General features: G+C 48.3%; 1 protein-coding gene across 8 annotated transcripts in view; it reads left to right on the top strand.

Annotated features, from left to right (window-relative positions):
• Positions 1-22,379, top strand: part of LOC146771114 (stAR-related lipid transfer protein 3-like) — a 127,048-nt gene extending 104,669 nt beyond the window's left edge. For all 8 annotated transcript variants that reach the window (XM_085640339.1, XM_085640332.1, XM_085640337.1 and 5 more), the window contains 4 exons: positions 5,007-5,086; positions 9,032-9,136; positions 9,284-9,377; positions 19,872-22,379. In XM_085640339.1, the coding sequence (XP_085496465.1) occupies positions 5,007-5,086; positions 9,032-9,136; positions 9,284-9,377; positions 19,872-19,982 (390 nt within the window). In that variant the 3' untranslated portion in view covers positions 19,983-22,379. The remainder of the gene's footprint in view (positions 1-5,006; positions 5,087-9,031; positions 9,137-9,283; positions 9,378-19,871) is intronic.
• Positions 22,380-22,974: the final 595 nt, after the last annotated feature.

Below are 22,974 nucleotides of genomic sequence, written 5' to 3'. Positions count from 1 at the left end.
ATGATCCTGCAAGGATAGGAGTCCCAGGGACAACCATGATCCTTGCCTGTATGGGACACCCTGGCTTAACCAGTCTGCCTCGTGCAGACACGCTCTGCAGTTCCAGGTAACCCAGGCAATTCTCCGATTGTGCCCTATCAGACATAGGCAATACAGAGCCTAAGTGCCTATTCCTCTAATGCGTACTCTATAGAGCTATAACTGACATAAGGTAATACAAATGGCAATTGGAATTGATGCCGCAACCGATTTTACCCTCGTAAATAATAGGTCCAGGGAAAGTCTCTCAGTAATGAGACGGAGGTTGAGGATATGTTGGGCCCACGCAGCACTGCGCTCTTTTGAGCTGGCAATCCTCACACTTATGGTTAACACTTTATATTTGCTATTGGCTTCTCCCAACACACACACAAATGTTATTGGTTTTTTTCCCTTCTTGAAGCATTTATCAAATGGTGGAATGCAAAATGGCGATAGCTCACTTTGTTGTATTTACGAAATCTATCGCATTGCATGTGTACTAGTGTGAGTTTTGAATTGTAAATGGTACTGGCTTTTATTATTATTATTTTTTTTAATCAAGTTAATCTAATGCATTAAAAATGTTAATACCCCAGAACGTGGAGCCGTCCTCAAGTGACGGGAAGGAAGCCTTGGTGGTTCCTGGAGGATTGTGGCTGCCGCCTCCTTTCATTGGCTGATCTTGTTATGCCTCAATCAGGGAGAGACGGCAACGAAGGTTGTTCTAAAAAATGATCTGGACCCCGTTTATGACCAGAGAACCCTTAATCTGATATCCCTCCCCAATGAGGTTGAGCCACCAAGTTAGTATCATGTTAACATGGTGGGGCAAACTGGCCGATGATGAAGTATGCCACCAATAGTGGGAGTGGCCTTTCAGTCCAAATCTATCTCCTTATTTTATTTCTGCCTTTTGTAACACATAGTTTTGTTGTTCCAGAAATGAGTACAGGAATATAGGCCTCGCCATACCTGGGGTGTTATGTTTAAGGCTCCCGGTTTTCAGTTTAAACTGATTTTTACATATAAATACAGAAGGGAAACTGTTTTTCCTTTGTCTGTAGTTATAAATAGAAAGGGTAAAAAACTGATTCATAATCATGTACTGGGCAGCCATGCTCCAGCCCAGGTTTGCCACTTCCCTCGGTCCGATTTAGATCTGTGGACGCACTCTGCCTGCCGCCAAACCCCTGCTGACCTTTCCTAATCCGTGTCTTTCACCTAATCCTTGTCGGATTCGTGTGTCAGTGTGGGCATAACAGGCCCCCTCAGCCAATGTAAGTGAAAGGGAGGGGGCACATCTATAAGGCGGAGTGACGGAGGGGGGTGGCCTTTTGTAGTGTAAACCTCGCTTTAAGTGGACAGGTGAGCCTGAGTCACACTTCTCTGCGCCACCTTGAAACTCAGGTTTTGGGCTCTATATCTGGTGCGGGGGTCGTGGTTTAATTCCTTACTGGTGTGAAGGGAGAAATGACAGCTGGATGGGGCTAGTGCAGAGCCCCTCCACCTGCCGAATGCTATGTCCCTCTGTTTATATGATGTTTAAACTTCTGACATTTCAGAAGCATAAGCGCGCCTTCATTCTAAACCACCAGGGTATCAGAGTGCACTATTTCGAGATTGAGGTTTTTAGGTGCAGGGGGTGGGAGGCGAAGCAGGGTATCTAAGGGGAAGTCCACTAAATAGTAAATATCCAGAATGCGGTGCGAGATCGGCCTGTACTCCTGGCATGCAGTGGGTGGCGAACAATTACTGCTGGCTGCTTTTCTCCGAGTGGGATAGGAAACGTATAACTTTTTACAGACACCGATGGTCTATTTTGTCTTTGTTGTTTTGGAACGTTGCACGTTGTAGCTATTACATGACGTCATTCTCAGTGTTGTACTGAAGCTTGTTTTAAAACCGAAGTATAGGAGCTCCTAGGAAGCACACAACAGTGGATCACAACTTGTCCTATGTCATCGATCCTGCTTTGTATAGCAATAATTACACACGTCATGAAACGTGCAGCACGACTGGCGTCGGGCTGCAAAGGGAAACAGCTGATCTGGTCCTCACGAGCACTCTGGCTCTAGGAGCTTGAACATGTGCTTGTACTACAATGGCAAAGTGTTCAGATGAATGTAATAAGTAACCCTAATTTGGCATATGTAGATACGTTTATAAATCTATAACAACCGAGTGCAAGAGTGCATTGGCTATTTAAATAAATGTGAAAAAATACTAGCTGCAGCCTCTTCTTTTGCTTGCTATAAAAATAAATGTGTAAAAATACACATAAAATGAACAAACAATAAATATGGATAAATACAGACGGAAATGTTAAAAAAATAAATACCATAAAACCGGGAGCCGTAGTTATGTTTCATGTGTCGAGGATGTACGGCAAGCAGGCCTCTGGCTCCCTTATTGTGATTTATTTTATTTTGATAAGTCATTGCCACAGGTTCCCCATATCCCCCAAACTCCAGACAATGCTGTAATATGCCTAATAAAAAAAAGATGGCTGGAATTCAAAACCCAGAGCTTATGGCTACATGGATAAAACTAGGTCCCTGCCACATCGTGCCCTTTGTTGAGTGAAAGCAGAACTCTGAGACCGAACCCTCAGACATGTCGAGTGCCTGTGAACACACTCAGCGCTTGGACCATTGGATCACATATGATCTGCTCATTGGGCAGACAGACGGCTGCCAAGGGGTTCTGCAGCTCTCGAATCTTTTTTCTAAAAGGATTTGCAGGACCCGGATATGATTGAAGCTAGACTTGCAGCCTCCTTTCTGCTGCTCAGCAACTTATTGGACAGGTCAGTGCATATTCTATTAATGAGAAATGAGCCAAAACCATAGCCCTTGCTAGTAGATCCCAGTTTTTAACACTGAGCCACAAACACAGAGGTATCTGTTTATCAGAGTTTGGCGTCAGACCGCAAAGATCTTTATTTACGGATGTCCGCTCACATGTCAACGCTATTTCTCAGGTGTTGCTTTTAGAGGGGAGGTTTCTTTTCTGGGTGAATTTTCAGTTCCGCCAAATAGCTCCCTACAGCAGTTGCTGAAAAGGAATATACACCAGACAGACAGCATCATGTGGTGAGAGAAAGGCCCTCTAGTATGAGCCAAGAGGTGATTGATTTCAACCAGCCACCTGCATAAGGGAACAGACCCAGGGTCTATTGTAAACAATAGGTCCTATAGATAGCAGCACTATGAACCCAATCTAAAAATTTTCATGGTCGCGAGGGAGCTGAATCCCGCCCTGTTAGACCCGGCCATCGTAACATAGTCAGACCTGACCCCTGCACCTCACACCAGCCCCAGCCCCTGGCCTGGCCGATCCTTCCCACCAGAACACACACACCCGACCCGGACTTCCCCCGTCCGTAGGCCTTCCTCCTTCGGCCACCCCGGGCCCGCGTGCCCACTTCATGCACCAAGATGGCCGCCCGGCCCCAGCGCGACCCTAGCCTACAGGCGCCACTCCGGCTGGAGGACATCGCGCTCCCCTTGGGATGAGAAAGGGAGGAGCAGTTTCCATCACACCTCTGCGCTTCCCTGGGAAGGTGGGTTTCGATCGACCCGCCGGCCTCCCCGAGGGCTGGCGCCACGCCTGCTGGGTGTCGGGGGCTCCTCCCGACCCGGCCCTAAAAGGATCAAAGGACAATGGCAGGAAACCCCAACAAGCGACCCCCAGGTGACAAGACCCCTGCCTGCACAGACTCTGGACATCAAAGAGGAGTCGCCCTATAACAAGGGGTGCCCTGGGACTGTCCGACAGATTCGCCTTGGAAACACCTGAGCCCTGCTGAGTGACTCGCGGCTCCCTGAAGATCGTAAGACCTCCGAACTTGTGCTTGAGCCCTGCTAAGTGACTCGCGGCTCCCTGAAGATCGTAAGACCTCCGAACTTGTGCTTGAGCCCTGCTGAGTGACTCGCGGCTCTCTGAAGATCGTAAGACCTCCGAACTTGTACTCGAGCCTGCTGAGTATCTCGCAGCGCCCCCGGACTCCCTCGGTCCCGCCGGACCCCACGAGGACAAGCGTATCCCCCAGCTCGAGGATTGTGAGCTGTGCGCCGGATACACTCCTGCATTTGATCCATTCCCCCAAAGACTGTCCCGCTACCTCCTAACCCCCCTCCAGGACTTTGTGAGCCCGCGCTCTACTTGTATATATATTGCCTTGCTGATCATAAAGATCTGATCACTCCGATCTGATAAAGATTTACTCTTAAGAACTCTCGGTGTGGTGTCTCTTTGTCGTGTGGTGCCGAGTGTACGATCCTAGATACGAGATTCCTCCCCTGAGGAGTTTCCCGCCAGTGCCCGGCTACGATACCTCGAGGGTTGGTCTCAGGACAGTCAGGGCCCCCTCCGGGCCCCTCTGAGGTCGCCTTCTAACACGCCCCTTCTTTCTAAATGATGAGTGAGCATCTCTTCCTTGCCAAGGGAGCCTCAGTTGAATGAAGTATGTGCCATATGGCCGTACCCAGGGGTGAGGGGTAACGTTTATCATTTTAGGGAACTACCTCCTTATGACTGATGTGATCGTGCAGGGCATGGCGGAGACGGGCAGCTTACAGCTGTGCCCACCCAGTCCATGGAATCGAGTTACACATGTCTGAGCTGGGGACAGGCGGCTCACAGCAGAGAACTTGTAGCAGTAGACTGATCATTTAGTATAGCAGGGCAGCACACAAGAAACACCAACCTAGCATTCGATAAGTGATGCCAACTTGTTAAGTGGCCTACAACTTAACACAATATTTATGTATTTAAGGGTGGGCCGCTGTGGTGTGTGATAGGATGTTCTAAAGTAGTTTCAACGCAGTTTACTCTGGCAGTGCGTACTTCTAACCGGGGTCAAATCCTCCGGCTGCAAGACCAACGTTTTTGACTTCACGCAGATAGTTATTTTTGTATCGAGTACAGACCTACACGGGTCCCAGCATCCTAAATGTAACCTTTGTTTTGTTTTCTTAATGCAGGTCCTTCAAAGAGTGGATGATAATACACTGTTGACCTATGACGTGGCTTCAGGGGTTGCAGGAGGTGTCGTCTCTCCCAGGCATGTATCTAAATATACTGCCAGGCTTGTGTCTTCTTGTGCACGTATGTCAATACAATGCAGAATGTCTTTGTACCATGGTCTCTCAATGCTGGAGGTGTTTTGACACAAGTCCCGTAATAGGTTTCTGTGCCATCTGAGTGGCGTGTCTTCAACAATTCCATTCAAGTGGGTTACCAGATTGGCACTGGACAATCTAGTATTCCCAAAGTATTCATTTACTCCTCCTCCTCCTATACCTTTATTATTGATGAATATACAGCTCTCCAGGTTCATCCTCATTGCGTTGAACACACTGAGTACAGGTCATTATTTGTATTCTTTACCAGAAGCATCAATGCGGGGCGCAGCAACCTGTCTGTTATCCGCTGTAGAGGGGCATAATCATTCAAGTGACTCAGTTGAACAGCCAGGTCTTGAGTGCTCGCCAGAAGTCCAGTAAGTGGGTGGAGGTCCGGAGCTGCAGAGGGAGGTCCTTCAATGTTTTTGCTGCGAGGTAGGTTGAGCGTCCTCCACTGTTGCTTTGGTGGCTACAGGCAGTGTGGGCGAGTGAGAGGGAGGCAGAGCGTAGTTGTCTGGTAGGGTGGTGGAAGTTCAGGCGAGGGTTGATGTAGGCTTGTCCTTGATTGTGCAATCTTTTGTAGACTTGGATCATCAGCTTGAATTGGCATCTCTTCTGCATGCGGAGCCTGTAGAATTTTCTACGGTGGGGGGGGTCATGTGGGTCCATTTGTGGAGGTCAAGGATGAGTCTTGCAGCGGAGTTCTGTATGGTCTGGAGTACCTGCACAAGGTGTTTGGTGTTCCTAGCGTACAGTGCGTTGCCATAGTCTAATCAGGTGGTGATTAGGGCCCGAGTGACCGTATGCCTGGTGTTTAGGGGGAGCCATTTGAAGACTTTTCAAAACATGTGAAGTGTGTGAAAGCAGGCGGTAACAACTTTGTTGATCTGGGACTTCATGACCAGTTTGCTCTCCAGGATTATATGGAGGTTTCTGGCGTGGTCGGTTGGTTTGGGTGATGGTCCTAGTTCTGAGGGCCACCAGGAGTCATTCCAAGGGTTGGTGATGCCGAAGATCATCACTTCCATTTTGTCCATCTACAACTGGCGTGATGCTTACAGATTCTGATGTGAGTTCGGAGGCTGGATATCAGCGAGATCTGCCACATCCATTTAATGGGTTTTATACTGTTAAAACCTAAGCAGGCTGCAAGTTTGTTCCAACTCTGTAAGTCTTGTATTTCTTGACGGTGTCTAGGCTTGCCCAATCGTTTTTGTCTAAGCATATATACGATTCACCAACAATTTGTCATTGGTGCTCACTTGAAGAAGACCGCATTCAAAGATGGCAGTGTCCAATACTGTGTTTAAAATATCTCCTTAGGATCACCCCTTCATCGTAATCCAAAATCTCCCTGTTCATTTAGCAGTTGACACAGCAACCATCTCCCTTTTCCCAATTTTTAACGAGGTTGAAATGTGAGAGAATCAAGAAAAGACAATGATCCAGAATACTTCTCTTTTCCGAAGACTAATTATGTCTTGTTTATCCGGTTATAACCTTGAAAACATACTTGTTCAGCATTGACTACATTGAAGAACGGCTTCCTTCTGAGACCATGTGTCTTCTGGACTTCAGCAGCCAAGGAATCTGCGTTGCAGCAGCTAGAGATCAACAGAGACCTGACGGGCAGAGCTGTGAATGGCTGACTACACTCAGGGACGCCTGGCTCAAGATATACACATTAAGGCCTAAGGCATGAAGGTGCTTTTTGATGGCCAGACCTTTATATGCACCTCCGACTGATGAAGTTCTTGAAGTGTGGAATGGCTATTAACTCCTGAATCCCAGATTACATTCGCTGCAAGCTAGCAAAAGTCGGTTGATCAACATTCACTCGCGTTTTTATGATCTCAGCAATACAGCCTTCACAAAGCTCTGTACTTAGCCTCCACTGGCACAAACGGCATCGACAACAGACTCCACCCAGCTCTACGGGGCCGCACACTGCCATGGGCAAATTACTCATTGTTTGTTTCCGTCCAAGAAATAATCTACTAAAGTAAGATCCTTTGTTCCCTTTTTCAGGGAAAACTTATTCTAGATCTCAGACATCCTAGCCATTTCTGAACTGACCCGAAGAGAGATCGCTTCATTCTGTGTGTCCGCTGACTGTTAACTATACAAGTGGGTGATTCACTTTTCGTGCAGAGTTTCGTCTTGAGGGTTAAAGCAGTGTTTAAGCGGAGAGCCTGAGCTGGGGTGTCCTCTAGTAGATCCGTTTGCGACAAAGGACAGTCATCAAGATTTTCCCTTCTCTTGTACGGAAACGGGAGAGAATTCCATACGAGGGTTGTCTTTAACTGAATTATTGGGTTAGGGGAATTCCATTATGCCTTTCATTATATTCCTTTGGTTCTCGAGTATCTTAAAGTCAACGCATCAGACAACTTGGACATAGTCCTCATAGCTTCCTTCAGCTGCAACTGCGAGAATCATGGGAGGCTGTACGATGATTGCGGAATTTTTATCTGCATGCTACTCAGTTAGCCCTCATAACCACTCGCCGTGAAACCCTCCTTAGGACAAACCTATTTCTTGTATTAAACATCAAATAAATCCAGTCTGCAGCTTTAATCATCTTGTACTTTGGAACAAGCAGGTTAGTCTGTCCATTCATTTAAGGTATTTGCAAACAGAGGTGGATGTCAGGTTACAAAACTATTAAACTTTACATTTTAACCCAATTTTGCACTGTATTATGGCATCAGAAGGCGTTGATTGGCTCTGGAAAGCTCTCATGTGAGATCAGGTCTCATAGGTAGGCTTGCAGGGGTGGAAGAACAGCAGCTGATGAACACTGTGGCAAGTACCCCACATATGGGCATAGAGATTCAAAGACATGGGGAGAGGCCTGATTACGTTTGGGCATGAGGGGCCGGCGCAAGTCGATGGTGCTTTGGAGAGAGACTACTATGGGGAGGCTTGAGAGTTTAAGAAAATCTGGCTGTCTCACTGAAATGAAATGTTGAAGGTGGTTTCTGTCGCTTAGATAGTTTAATTGATGGGGTTCCTCATGGCTCATCTCTGTGCATACCCTGTTTAATCTATATCTTGCCTTCTTTGACATTTTCAAGTGTAGATGTTGTCCAATGCTACGCTAATGATAGACACCCTTGTGTGTGCTGTGTTCTTGGACCCCCACACCAGATATAGATCATGCGCATTTACTTGCAGGCGTTCAGCCCTCCATAACCGTTATCTTCAACTTAGCAACTCCAAATAGGATGCTTATATTTGCCCACAAAGGCAGACCTCAAGCAGCCATACCAACTCAGAAAATCTTTGGTGTGGACTTGCAGCCTACAAATAGAGTTCAAAAGCTGAGCTTCTCTTACGCCAGAGGTCAGCTCGGTAGCAGCGTACTGCTAGTTTCAGTTTATGAAATGACATGCAAGCTTTCTGCTTCTTTCTGGGGAAAGAAACACAGGCTTTAGTTGACTGTGTAGCAATAACTCCCTCTTTGGACTCCTGCACTTCCCTCTATTGCGCAATACCTAAAGCTTTGCCAAGTCCTCCAATTCAGAGCTGTATCTGGCTAACATACAAAGGTTCGCATAATTGATACAGAAAAGTAAATATCTTTTCACAGTCCTGATTACCCGTCGGTTCTTGGAGTGGATTTCCTGTTCAGCAGACAATTGTCTGGGAAGACGCATCTGCTGGACAGGAAGCTCTTCTCTACACTGACAATTTTCAGGAAAAACTTCAGAGTAATATTGTTTGGCTAGACAGTGCTTCCAACCAGCGCCAAGAGACCTAGCAAGTAGTGTCCACATCATAAGTGCAGTCAGTCATTTAGCTTCGCCCTCTACTTTGTTGAACTAATTGATTTCCTGCACCCTGCTCTGGTCATTTAGTCTATGCTGCTTTTCCTTATTTAGGGATTTTGTGAATGTTCGCCGGATTGAGAGACGAAAGGATCGCTATATTTCCTCAGGGATGTCTGTCTCTCATGCAGCCAGACCTCCACATCCCAAATACGTGCGGTAAGCATTTTTCTCAATCTTGTGGGTGGGATATTTCTTCAGAATTTGAAGTGTGTGTGGGCACATGCAAGTGTACACACAACCACTGGATGTCTTCATGTAGCTTCTTACCATTGTGCATGTTCATTTATGTCCTCTTTCTGTCAGTGGAGAAAACGGTCCTGGTGCTTTTGTGGTCTTGAAGTCTTCCCGGAATCCAAAAGTGTGTACAGTCATCTGGGTCCTCAACACTGACCTCAAGGTAATTTGGATAGTTCATGCCCTTCATTAACCTCCTACACCGTGGGGTGTCACCCCTGCTCTTGCTTTTACTCTTTCCCCCTCACCCAGAATCTAGCTCCTGCTTCTGCAGCCGCCACTCGCCTCCATGCTCCTCTTCCGCCTTCATTCCCCTCGCATGTCCCCCACCATCTCTATTCGACTGTCTGTTCAGGCTTCCATCACCACTACCTTCTCCAGCCTCTACCTGGGACTACATCTTTCATCATCCTCTGCCAACCTGCAGTCTCCATGTTCTGCCTCCACTCCCCTGGCCCCATCCACTTTCACCCTTCTCCATCCTCCACTGATCTCCTGCACATTCTATGGCAAGGTGTCCACTTTGCTCATGCTCCTCCTTCATCCCCCACTTAGTTCTGCACCCCACTACAATATTATTGCTGTTATCTGGCACTGCTCATGACGCATCCACCCTGTACATCAGTGCAGCTTGCCTCCCTCCTTGTCTCAATGCTGAATTTGCCTGGTACGTTGACTTAGCCCTCTCTAGTCTTTGCTGCAGTTAGCTGGTGCAAGACACCTATTCAATGTCATCATGAGCTGTGCATGAGTTTGACCAGGTCAACTAATACCACTCTTCTGCAACCCACTGTTTACTTCTAAATAATCCGCGTGGAGAGGGAACTGACAGGCATGTCTGTGCTCCCTGATCACAGTGGAAGATCAGATTCCCAGAGTTAAAGTTGATAATCTAATTCACTCCCATGTGAGGATCACAATACAGAATATCTGTTTCTGTCTAGAGAGCGCATCGGCTGTCCGTCCTTTTGCTCCCAGTGACACAAGTGTGGTGGATGCAAATAACAATGCCCAGTTAAGTTTATTGCAGCAGCATTCTTGAGGGTCATCCTAACGCTTTAAGGGGGCACACAGGTAGACTGCTAAGAGGTTTGAGCAAAAGATAAAACAGCGCTCCAGAGGACTTCACTGGTGGAGTGAAGCTGAGGATTTTGTTCAGGGTTACATGTCTTTCTTTGAAAGCGCTCACTGAAAGTGTTGGGATTGGGTGTTAAGCAAAGCTAAGCTTTGTGCCCCCAATAGGTTTGTGCATTGGCTGTCTTCCTTCTAAATGTTCCAGCAGGAAAGTTGTAGGTTGCACGAACCTTATTCCATTATATAACAAACATGTTACAAAAATTACCTAGGAGCTTTCCCTGATCTCCTTAGCTGCCGCTGATTCACTGCAGGCAGCTACCAATGTTGAATGTTGTGTGCCCAATACTGAAACTCCTTATAGGTAGAGCAGGATGCGAAGTAAACGGCACACCAGTGTGTACCAGTATATCAAATCGATGAAAGCAGGGTACTGGATGTCAATGAAGAACGAGATTGGGAGTGAAGTATTGGTGACGTTTGTGCTGTGGAATGTCTGAAACAAACATGGCGATGGATGGATGAATGGAGGGCTTGAATTAATTTCCGCCACCGGCGGTTGCTCGGTGCCGTATTGCAGCCTCTACGCCACTCAAGGTAGGCCTACGGTGGCATGTGGAATGCTTGTAGAAAACAGTGCAAATCCCAGTAATCAGAAGAGAGCATTTGTTGGACCTTGTGTTATTTTTCAACTAGACAAACTCACAAGTGAATGGAGGCCTTGGTGAAGCCAGTTGAGTTGTACACCTTGAATAGATGTAGCACACCTAAAAAAAGCAAAACAGTACTGACGAGACAGAAAAGGTGATGCTATCATTATAGATATATGGTTTTTAGGTCTTGCCTAGCGCAGCTGCGCACTTGCGCAGCTTGCTCGGCGAGATTTATTGCTAATGAGTACTTTTAGAGAAGGGCTTTAAGTCCCGCCCCTTATTTCCATTGGCTGGCGTCACCGTTTATGGTAAACGATGGCCTGCCATTGGAAATTAGGGTTTTTGGTGGACCCCCTTTGGCCTCCGGGTGGACTCGGTGGCCAGCTTTGCGTCTGTCGCAAAGCAGTTTCTTATCTTTATGGGGCCATGTGTTACATACACATGGCCCCATAAAGATAAGAGATCAACGCTTGTTCTTTCTGTACACTATGTTGTGAAGTCTTTGGGCACTCTAGAAGTGTTTTGTTGTAGTGTAAAGCAGAAGGCACCGCTTTGTCAGTTCATCAATAATCGCCCCCCCCTTGCTTCTTCAGAAACCAACCTGGGACTGGGATGAAACAGACGAGATGAAATATAAGTTTCTTGGTTTGTAGTGCTGAAAAGTCAAGGTTTGCTTTGCGAAAGGCGAGTGGCGCCGTGCATTTCCGCCATGTTGGTGTTGCAGAGGTATCCGGGGTTAGATGAGATGCCTCTGTTAAACCCCTCTTAAACGGGCTCTGCTTTGTGGCTTGGAAGTGTACATATAAAACCCAGTCTGGAGGGAAGAGTGCACACTGCTGCGCGGTGGGTCTTTGGCTGATTCATCCAATCAAATGTTACTTTGGCCGGTGCAGAAGTCAGATCCGATCTTCTGTGTTGGCGGTGGTACTGTGAGTGGGGGGGCCCATGCTAATAACCCACCTGAAACATATCTGCACTTGAAACTTTCTAGCGATACCTCCCCTCCACCTCAAAGTTACGGACACGCATGTTTTCAAAGGACGCCACTAATATAGCAGCGGGGAAATATATACATACATTTCAACACTGTGATCTAGAAAAGCCGATTTTGAAAAGGGGGTATAGCAGTAAAATACACAATTAAGTAACCTGTTTGTCTCCGCCACAAAAATGTATTTTGATACGTACATTGAACATAGTCAGCTTGCCTTTATAAAAGTCATGTTTGAAACTTGTACTTTATTTTCTGTGGAAACAGGGTATTTAACGGGCATTTAACGGGCACTTTATTGTACACAACAAAGCTTTCATTATCGAAGCCTGTGTTGTCGAAGGTATTTTAAAGGCACGAGTTCCACGGGGATGGACTGAGGTGTGTGTGTGTCTGTCTGTCTGTCTGTCATCCATCTATCCATCCATCCTCGTTACTAGTCGATCTCTACACCGGGCAGAGTCAATTGTCAAATTAGTTAATAAGTAATGATGCTATTCTCTTTAGCAATGAATCCCACAAAGGTACTCACTCCCCTGTACAATTCTGCGTAATTTGGAGGGTTTAAGTTTGCGGCCAAGTGCCGGGCTCCACCGCGCCCGCAAGCCTTTAAAAACAAAACCAACTTGAAACGGAACATAAGAAGGCTGACACTTGACAGGAGCCGAGGGGCCCACAGTGCAACACTTGTGCTACACATAGAGAAGGTCTGTTTATACAGTGTGTATAGGTATGTGCACGCGATATCTGATAAGTGTGAGTATGTGCACATGGTCACACGGGTGCGCACGCTAGGGATTTGTAGAATGTACAACTAGAAGCAGACATTACAAAGTACAAAGTGTCATGCCATGGCAACGTTTTTATAGCGAGAGCTACTGCTAAGGACACAAAAGAGTAAAACTTCAAGGAATAAAGAAAGGATGGACGAAATCTATTCATTTGTTCAAGATTTTACTTTTACAATTGTAACAAACATTACCAACATTTGACTTAATTAACATTTTTGACAATCATTCAATTCTTGTAGACTTCTCGAGCAACGCAGGTGAATCTAGACAGTGCTTGGAAGCTGTTTTCTGAAAACAAATGTATCAGTTGATGTGAAACAAAAATCTTATTTCCACAAGGACATTTCTAGTTTAATGAATAAAAACCTTCTGTTCGTCTTTTCTCGTCGGATAAACTAAAAAGGGCCGTGTTCGTGAAATAAACCAGGTAGTGTCATGCTCCTGTGTCCAAACAAACCCCAACAAGATAAAAAAACCTCGTTCACGACCAGTTGTTCCTTACACCAGGTCAAAGGCTGAAAACTGCAAGAGCGACCGCGCAGGCCGCCATTTTGTTTGGAATCGTTTAAATGGAAAGGTTAAGGTGGGAAACCAGAAACGAAACATCAAATCAGTCCTAATTCCTGCATTACAGTGATACCGGACGTATGAGAAACAATCTACCCCGAGAGCTCTTCGGCAAAACGAGAAGTCTGGGGATTCAGACTAGGCTCAAGGGCAGTTCATAATGAGAATAATAAACTGGAATGTATGGGTTCTTTGCATTTTATTTCTATCCAGCACAATCAACTCCTTACATGACGACATCCTGTTAAATAACTGCACAGGTTGTGCAAAATTTAAATGTTTTCACACGGAGAGGGGAGACATGACTTACCCCCTTGGTAATGCACATTTGCATACAGTCTCCTCGTGGGATTGAACATGCATGTGTTTTATGTCACAGATTAACACACCCAAGGTCATCGCTTGATGAAAGCAGCTAATTTCATCCCAAACCGGCGACATTAGAGGTAGAGACGTCACGGGAATAAATAGCTCGCTTTGAGGGTGCCTTTTTGGAGCTGCTTAATCGCCAATTCCAATTCCAAGGTGGAAATAGACCCCAGCCAGGTGCATCAAAATACATAACGGAACGAGGGCCCGTTCTGCCGCCTTGTGGCTTTTACGCCTTGATTATTAGTTCCGATATCTTGAGCGGGAGCGCATCGCCGAGTTCAGAGAGCTCGCATTCGGTGCATAAACCCCGAAGTGAGCCTTCTTACCTCGGCCTCAAAGTCACCATTCCCCATAGTACGGGCCACGCAGCCCCCAATGCCGGCCGCGCCGAGCCCCCCCGACTGCTACCGAGCCACCCCGAGACGCACCCACAGACCCTTCACCTGCCAAGCCTGCAAGTTCACCTGCCTCCGGACCTGCACTGCACCCGCCAAACCCAGCACCAGCAACAACCACCTCAAGTGTATCCTGCTCAACACCCGCTCCGTCCACAGGCACGCCGTCGAACTCTGGAACCTCCTGGACACAACTTCACCAGACGTCGCCTTCCTCACAGAGACCTGGATGAACGCCTCCTCAGCCCCCGACATCGCCATAGCCATCCCGGACGGCTACAAGATCACACGGAGGGACCGCGTCAACCAAACCGGAGGAGGCATCGCCATCGTCCACAAAAACACCCTCCGCATCACGACCAACTCCGACAACAGCCTCACCGACGCCGAACACCTCCACTTCCAGATACACACCGACCCCAAGACCACCCTCAGAGGCACCCTCATCTACAGACCCCCGGGACCACGCACACAATTCATCAAAGCAATCGCAGACTTCGTCAGCCCGCACGCACTCACCTCATCGGACTACATCCTCCTTGGAGACCTCAACTTCTACTTGGAAAACGACAAGGACCACAACACCGCCGCCCTGCTGGACAACCTCGCCAACCTCGGACTCAAGCAACTGGTCAACACACCCACCCACTACGCCGGCCACACGCTTGACCCCATCTTCTCCTCCAGCAAGCACATCTCCTTCAGCCACTCCACCGGACTACACTGGACAGACCACAGCTGCGTCCACTTCACCTTCAGGAGAACAACGATTCACCACCACCCGCAACAGGCCACCCGCAGAAGCTGGAGCAAGATCACCTCCGACCAGCTCACCACTGCCCTCAGCCGGAACCCACCCACCAACACAACGGACCCCAACGAAGCAGCCCGCAACCTCGCACAGTGGCTCACCAGTGACCTCGCACCACTGAGGAATCCTCCCAGCAGACCCGGCAGCAGGAGAACCCAGTGGTTCACCGACGACCTCAAGAACTCCAAGAAAACCTGGCGCACCCTCGAGAAAACCTGGCGCCACAACCCGACAGCAGACAACATGACAGCCCTCAAGGACGCCACCCGCAAACACCACCAGCTGATCCGCACCACCAAAAGGACGTCATTCAAAGAACGGCTGGACAACAACTCCCTCAACAGCAAGGAACTCTTCAGCGTCATTAAAGAGCTCTCCAACCCCAGCGCCTGCAACAACAACATCACACCCTCGCAAAACCTCTGCGACTCACTCGCCACTTTTTTCCACCAGAAGATCGCAGACATACACAACAGCTTCGGCGCCCAGACCACGCACCCAACCACTGAAGCAACGCCCCCCACTACCACCATCGGCACCTGGACCCCGTCAGCACCGAAGATACCACCCGCTTGATGAACACCATCCACTCCGGATCCCCTACCGACCCCTGCCCACACCACATCTTCAACAAAGCCGACTCCATCATCGCACCCCATCTCCGGGACGTCATCAGCAGCTCCTTCGCTTCCGCCACCTTCCCGGATAGCTGGAAACACGCCGAGATCAGCGCCCTCCTGAAGAAACCGACCGCGGACCCCACGGACCTCAAGAACTTCCGTCCCATCTCGCTCCTCCCCTTTCCTGCCAAAGTCATCGAGAAGACCGTCAACAAACAACTCTCCGCCTTCCTCGAGACGAACAGCTACCTCGACCCCTCACAGTCCGGCTTCCGAGCAAACCACAGCACCGAGACCGCCCTCATCGATGCCACCGATGACATCAGGTCCATGCTCGACAACGGGGAAACAGCGGCCCTCATCCTCCTGGACCTCTCGGCAGCCTTCGACACGGTATCGCACCGCACACTGATACAGCGACTCAGCAACTCCGGCATCCAAGGAGCGGCCCTAGAGTGGATCATCTCGTTCCTCACTGGAAGAACCCAGAGAGTCCGCCTCCCAGCGTTCCGAGGCCACCGAAGTCATCTGCGGCGTCCCACAAGGCTCCTCACTCAGCCCCACCCTCTTCAACATCTACATGAGCCCTCTCGCAGCCATCGCACGTCAACACAACCTCAACATCATCTCCTACACCGACGACACCCAGCTGATCCTCTCCCTCACCAACGACCCCGCCTCCGCCAGATCCAGCCTCCAGGAGGGCATGAAAGACGTTGCGAAATGTATGAAGCTCAGCCGTCTGAAACTGAACTCAGACAAGATGGAAGTCCTCATCCTGGGACCATCCCCCTCCGCCTGGGACGACTCCTGGTGGCCCCTGGCACTGGGCACCGCACCCAAGCCTACGGACCACGCACGCAACCTGGGCGTCATCCTGGACTCCTCCCTCACGATGACCAAGCAAGTCAACGCCGTCTCATCAACTTGCTTCAACACCCTGCGCATGCTCCGTAAGATCTTCTGATGGATCCCCACCGAAACCAGGAAGACAGTCACCCAGGCCCTCGTCACCAGCCGCCTGGACTACGGGAACACCCTCTACGCCGGAACCACTGCCAAACTTAAGAAAAGACTCCAACGCATACAGAACGCGTCAGCACGTCTCATCCTGGACGTCCCCCGCCACAGCCACAGCCACATCTCCGCCCATCTGAGAGACCTGCACTGGCTCCCTGTCAACAAGAGGATCACGTTCAGACTCCTCACCCACGCACACAAGGCCCTCCACGACATGGGCCCGAAGTACCTCAACAGCCGCCTCACGTTCCACACACCCTCCCGCCAGCTCCGCTCCGCCAGCCTCGCCCTCGTCTCCGTTCCACGCATTCGCAAGACCACCGCCGGGGGAAGGTCCTTCTCCTACCTGACGGCCAAAAACGTGGAACTCCCTCCCAACCCACCTACGGCCGACCCAGAACCATCTCTCCTTCAGGAAACAACTCAAGACCTCGCTGTTCGAGCAGTAGCGCCCCCCCCCCCTCCAGCACCTTGAGACCCTTGCGGGTGAGTAGCACGCAATACAAATTCGCTGATTGATTGATTCATCTGCACGGAAACGTCCGACAGAGTTACACAGCGTCACACAGGGGCTGTACACTCTACTGGCCGCTGAGAATGTCAGTTCGGTTTCACAGTGCGGTTCTTTCGGTCTTGTTAGCTAATAACTGCACACGTGGAGCGCAGTTTATTATTAGTGCAGCTCACCGCGTCAGGGTCAGATCTGGAGTGGGTGTTGCAGTAAGGACTCGGCTTCCCAGAGCACGCCTAGCATTGTTTGCCTGTCGCCTGCCAATGAATGCACACTTTCTTTTTAGGTCTCGCGTGGCGTTGCAGCACAAAGCGCTGCTAGCGTCGGCGAGATTTATTGTGAATGAGGATTTTCAGAAACGGGCTTTAAGCCCCGCCCCTCATTTCCATTGGCTGGCGTCACCGTTTATGCTAAACGGTGGCCTGTCATTGAGGGTTTTTGGATGACGTCCTTTCTTATCTTTATGGGGCCATGTGTTTCTAATTGGAAACACATGGCCCCATAAAGACAAGAGATCCCCATGCTCCGGCTGCAGCGTGGTTCTCTTTCACTTTTGGGACCGCGCTTGTTACTTGTGCAATGGCGATAGATTGTTTTATTGGCTGGCTTGCCTTAGAAACTAAACACGAGCTTATTGGTTGGGAAAATACTTTACAGTACCTCATTGGCTCTATGAGCTCGGAAAGTGCACGTGCCCCCATGGCGCTGTCTTGAGCAGCTGCACATCTCGCTGTCTGTCAGTAGGCGACTCTACGATAGCACAGATATAATTATTTTTCAATGGGAGAGTAACTCCACTCCATTTCAATGAGCCAGTGCCCCTGGCAGGCGGAAGTTTCCCATTGCATGGTCGGACGGTATTGGTGGTAGCATGTCAACTGTTCCCTAAGGCGGGCTGAAGTCTGAGCATCGACTCCACCCCGCAGCAGGTTCCTTGGTGCGTTCTGCTGGGAAGAGCCACCCGGTCTGTACTTGTGTTATGAGTGCGTCACTTCCTGCGGTCCCCTTCTGACTATCCCTCTCTCTTGCTGCTCCGGAGCACCGCGGCTTTCAGCCCGGGCCTAGGCCCCACCCTCTGCCACGGTTGCAGAGAATCCCTTCTTTGCGCAGGGCTCAGGCTGATCTCCGCGGTTCCTGCTTGGATGACAAATCTGGCTCGCCCGCAACTCTCACCTCGGGCCTGCACCTCCGCCCGGGGGCCATAAGATTGAGGTGAATGCTGTTTTACCTGTAGAGGGCCACTGTAGTTGCCCATCGCTTCACAAAGGCAGGGCTGGACTCCGCATCGACTGCTTGCTGTTCCTGTTGTGCTCCCTCGTTGCGCACCCACCTCCACCTGTCTACTTCGCCCGGCTGCTCTTGTACTTTCTTCCCACCAATTCTTTGTTTCTGTGTTTTTGGTTTACTATTGCCCTTTGACAGATCTGCTCCGCAGGGGTTGGGATTGGACTGCCTCTTGTCCTACTGCTTCTGTGTGCTTGCTTCTCACTGATTTCTTCGCCTCCTGTGGTAGGGCTATGCGGATGCTAAGGTCCTCACACACTGCCCTGGTGTGTTGCTGAGATGCTAAAGACTTCGTGCACACTGCTCTGCAGTGGTGGTGGTGGGCTTTATTAGTGCTCATGGAGGCTAATCTGGTCTGGGTCTCTACATCAACCCATCCCTGGAGGAGGGGAACATGGGTTGGACTTTAGACCGTTCCAGACCCACATTCCATCTGAGGTAACAGCATGTGGACTCACTCTGCCCCCACTACTCCGCGGGTGCGGTTCTGGGCTCCACAACCACCATTGTGTGGGCATGTTATTGAACTCTAATCTGCCCTCTACACAGCCAAGTATGCTAGCTATCAGGTAGTTTCCGGTTAAACTCCTCGACTGCCTTATTAAAATGTGTGTGTAGCCAGGTCGTTCTCATGACGCGTATATATCATGCGCACGAGCCACAAATGTCAATGGACATGTCTTGCTAATGTTTGCGCAGTCAAAGGGTTTATGCTTATTCAGTGGACTGGGGGTCATGAGTGGTGCATCGTTTAATACAGCCCATTGACGAATACACTGATAAAGATGGGGCATTGACACCCATGCTTTTGAAAATGGTTTAATTTGTGAACGCTCACATGCTTTCTCCAACTAAAATGTATATCTTGAAGAAAAAAAAACTTAAGTAAATACTTCTATGTCGGGGGAGTTTATATTGTGGGGAATACCGACCCATATTTCCTAGGTCTGTGCTTTTTCATTAAATAAAGCTTAAGTTCCAATTGCAGCATTTAAAGCACGAATATACTTTTGGAAGACCTTGAAGCCCCCCCCTTTACATATTGTAAACGGCGTGCACAGAATTTTAAACACTTGCTTTTTGCTACACAATTAAAAGCTCTGTTATTCAAATACTGTCCGGTATTTTGTGCAGTCAGTGTCAGCCGAATGATCTGTTCACCTGTCCTAAACAAGTATTAAAAATGCAATAGGTCTCGCCTTTTATTAAGTTAAAGCCATTTGCTTTGCTATATAATACCATTAGGAAAGCAAATGGCTTTAACTTAATCAAAGGCGAGACCTGTTGCATTTTCAATGTTTGTTTTTTATGTAGCCTGACAGCTATGTACAGCATTTCTTCTCAAAATGCTCTCCTAAAGTCGTCAAACAAATACAACTGCATCCCCATCTGAATGTTCAGATTGCCCCCTCTGCTTTGTTCCAGTCCGTTTTGCTGTGTTTGTCCCAGCTGTATGCTTTAGCAAATGTTTTTGTGGCCCCATGGCTGCCTACAGTAATTGCTGTTGTGACTGTATTTGAGTCTGGTCATTTCTCTACTGCTGATCAACATATTTCATTCTCTTATAGGGCCGCCTGCCCAAATATCTCATCAGTCAAAGCCTTGCAGCGACCATGTTCGAGTTCATCTTTCACCTTCGCAAGCGTGTCTTGGAGGTTACCAACAATGGTGTGCCTTAATGACGGTTCTAGACGAGAGACCTTACGTTCCTGTATCCCCTGCATCCATACCTTGCTGCTCGTCTTCCTTCATCAGTCTCCTACCTGCTCAAGGCCTCCTTGTCGGGACTCCTCTGTGGTGCTCTGGAAGAGCTTGACAGTACATCCAGAAAGCAGCTACTGACCAGGATTCAGAGTGCTTGAACTGGTGATAGGTGCAGTCCTTGCAGCTTTTAGGATGTGGCAAACATTTAGGAGCAGACATGAAGCTTTCTGGCATTCCTGGGGACCGAAGTCTCAACGCATTTAATGCCTGGTGCAGGAGTTCCTAACGTGTTCCTTTGAAAGACACTAACTGTGCACCTCTGAAAGAGCCTTTGCATTCCCCAAAGCATCCGTCTCAGTCCACACCTCTCCGTCCACAGGGTGCCATACACTAGCATGTGTAGTTCCTCTGCTGCTCTTACGCTTGAGAGAGACCTTCTGTCCAAAGCCTGCGGTTCAGCACGTATGAAGGGGCTCTTCCTTCTCGCCTTGACTTTTGGTGTTTCAGGATTGGCTGATTGTTTCTTAGGGTTTTTTTTGTATCTGGGTATGCTTGCCTTGGTTTTGAGAATAACCCCACTTGCTCATAAGAGTGGAGCCCTAAGGGACTGTGATGATGCTGTGATTAACACAGGGTCTGCACCAGGTTGTTCCTTTACATGCAGCAGTTGAGAGGTCTTTGAAGAGGTTTGTTCCAGGGCTGCAGTAATCTGAACACAATCTTCTGCTGTGGCAGGACCATGTAATCCCATCCCTTATATGCTTGTACTGAAATGGCCCCTCCCTTGCTAGTACTGCAATTATCGTGGAGGCTTCCTACAGGTACAGCACAGGGCCCAGGATTATGAACACTTTGAATTGTGGTGAACAGTCAGTATGGCTATTGAACATGTAAATGTGATTATTGAGTCACCATTGAGCCAGATCTGTTTAAATCCGAAAAAGGTGACTAGTTACGATGATCATTGGCTGCAGACTGTCATCTAACGGCTCTGGGGTGCAGAGTTCAAGCTGGGTGGATCTCTGGCCACAGACCAGTCACCCCATCAGTGGCTCCACACCTTCATGAGAAACTGTCCTAGCATCCTGGATGAAAGGACCAGTAAGTGAAATGGGAACTCAGTTTTGCAAAGACCTGTTTTGACTTATTTATTGGTCTGGAATGCCTCTTGTTGGTTTAAGATCACACACACTTGCCAGTGTGTGTTGACCTTCTTCCTGCCCCGGCTACCTTTTGTGTTTATTTTCCCTCACTCTGCATACCTCCCCAAAGTGGCTGCAACTGGCAGTGCCGGTGCTGTTCCTTTTTCCATCATGCACCCTAGTGTGTGGGAGGCGGGCCTAAGCGAGGTCTTCTGCCATTTGTTAGGATCACCATGTTCCTCTACTTGTAGGGAGACCTCCAGTGAGGGTCCACTCGGCGAGTGGCTTTAGCGCTTGTACTGCATTTGTCTATTATCACTGTTTTCTGTTCATGTGGTTCTGTGACTGATCATCGCAGCCGCTGCTAATGGACTTTGTGGGCCTTAAAAGAAATGTATGATATACGAGAGAGGCGGGGGGAGCAGGAGGGCATGTTGAACAAGGCTTTTCTGTCTCTAGAAGGGGTAGGGTGTTGATACAGGGTTGAGAATGCCTTACACAAAGCCACAGTATTAACCACCTTCAACCTTAGTCACAAACTGGAAGAGGGTGAAGGGGATCACTTCATTAAGCCTGGATTGTTTTCTTTTAATTTGTGATTTAGGATCCCAGCTGCCCCTTAGGTTTCTGTCCTACTGGGGTCATGAGATGTGGAATGCAAGGCATATGTGCCGCAACCATCTTTTCTCTGTTTTTGATTGTGTATGATGTCTTATCCTCTTATGTGAATTGGAGCATCCTTGAGGGCTCCAAGAATATTGATGGAAGCAAGGTTTATTTTACTGTGCTGTGCCCCAGACCATCCTGCAGATGATGGTTGAGAGACAGCAGGCACAGCGTTCTTTTAACGAGGTTCACAGGACTGCGCTTTTGGGGTTTGATTGACTGTTTCAATCTGAAGAAACCTGTGGGAGCTTTGTTTGGTCACCCCAGTTTACATGCTTAATGTTGTCAACAATCGCACCCGGATTTACCATATCACCTTTGACATTGTTTTAACTTAAACCTTTCAATTTTTTAACACATATTTGGATTAACCGGACTTTTTGGGGATTCAAATGTCTTTTACTTTGATGTTTTTGCACTTTTATGTTTGCACTCATTTACCATCCAGCTCTTGACGCCATCCTTTGGATTTCGTTAAAAAATCCTTTGATCATTGATAATTCATCATCTTCCTTTGAAACTTTGTGCCCATATCGAAGATATATTAAAAAACCTTTACAAAAATGAGAATTTTGCATTTGTTTTTTTAATACTAACTCAGAGCACACCTGTGCCCATTCAGTCTGCTTATTTTCCTACTGTACTGCAGGCTCTCCTTGTTCTCAGTTTACACCTCTCTTCCCCCACTGTGTCATTCATGTCTTTGTGCTATCTTCTTCCCTACACCTGAACGGAGGCAGATGGATCCTGCCAAAGATTCTCTTAGATGTGCCGGTGATCCTCTAAAGCTGAGATGGGCCTGTCTTGTAACAGAACCACTGGTTATAAAGTGTTAAAATGAAAACATAACACGACTGACAGCTTTCAAATCCAACTAGTCTTTAATGCTAAATAGACAGCATCCAATCAAAACAGCAAGGACAGTTGTCCTTTTAACCTACCAAGGTTCTCCCTAGAAAATGATCAGTTCGAGCACAGAGCTAAAAAACATGTCCAATTGATCTAGTATATATATCCAATGTCTCTGCCTACAAGTCAAAACAATAAGATCACTTGACAGAAACTTGTTCTGATAGTGCAGGTGTTAGGATCTTCCCCTCAAGGAAGTCCAGGGCAGCCTTGAAGGGAAGAATACTGGAAAATGTACAACATGTAACAT

Source organism: Triturus cristatus, unplaced genomic scaffold, assembly GCF_964204655.1.
Source record: "Triturus cristatus unplaced genomic scaffold, aTriCri1.1 SCAFFOLD_189, whole genome shotgun sequence".
NCBI classification, from domain to species: domain Eukaryota; kingdom Metazoa; phylum Chordata; class Amphibia; order Caudata; family Salamandridae; genus Triturus; species Triturus cristatus.
The sequence above is the reverse complement of the archived record's forward strand: the minus strand, read 5'-3'. Positions and strand labels throughout refer to the sequence as shown.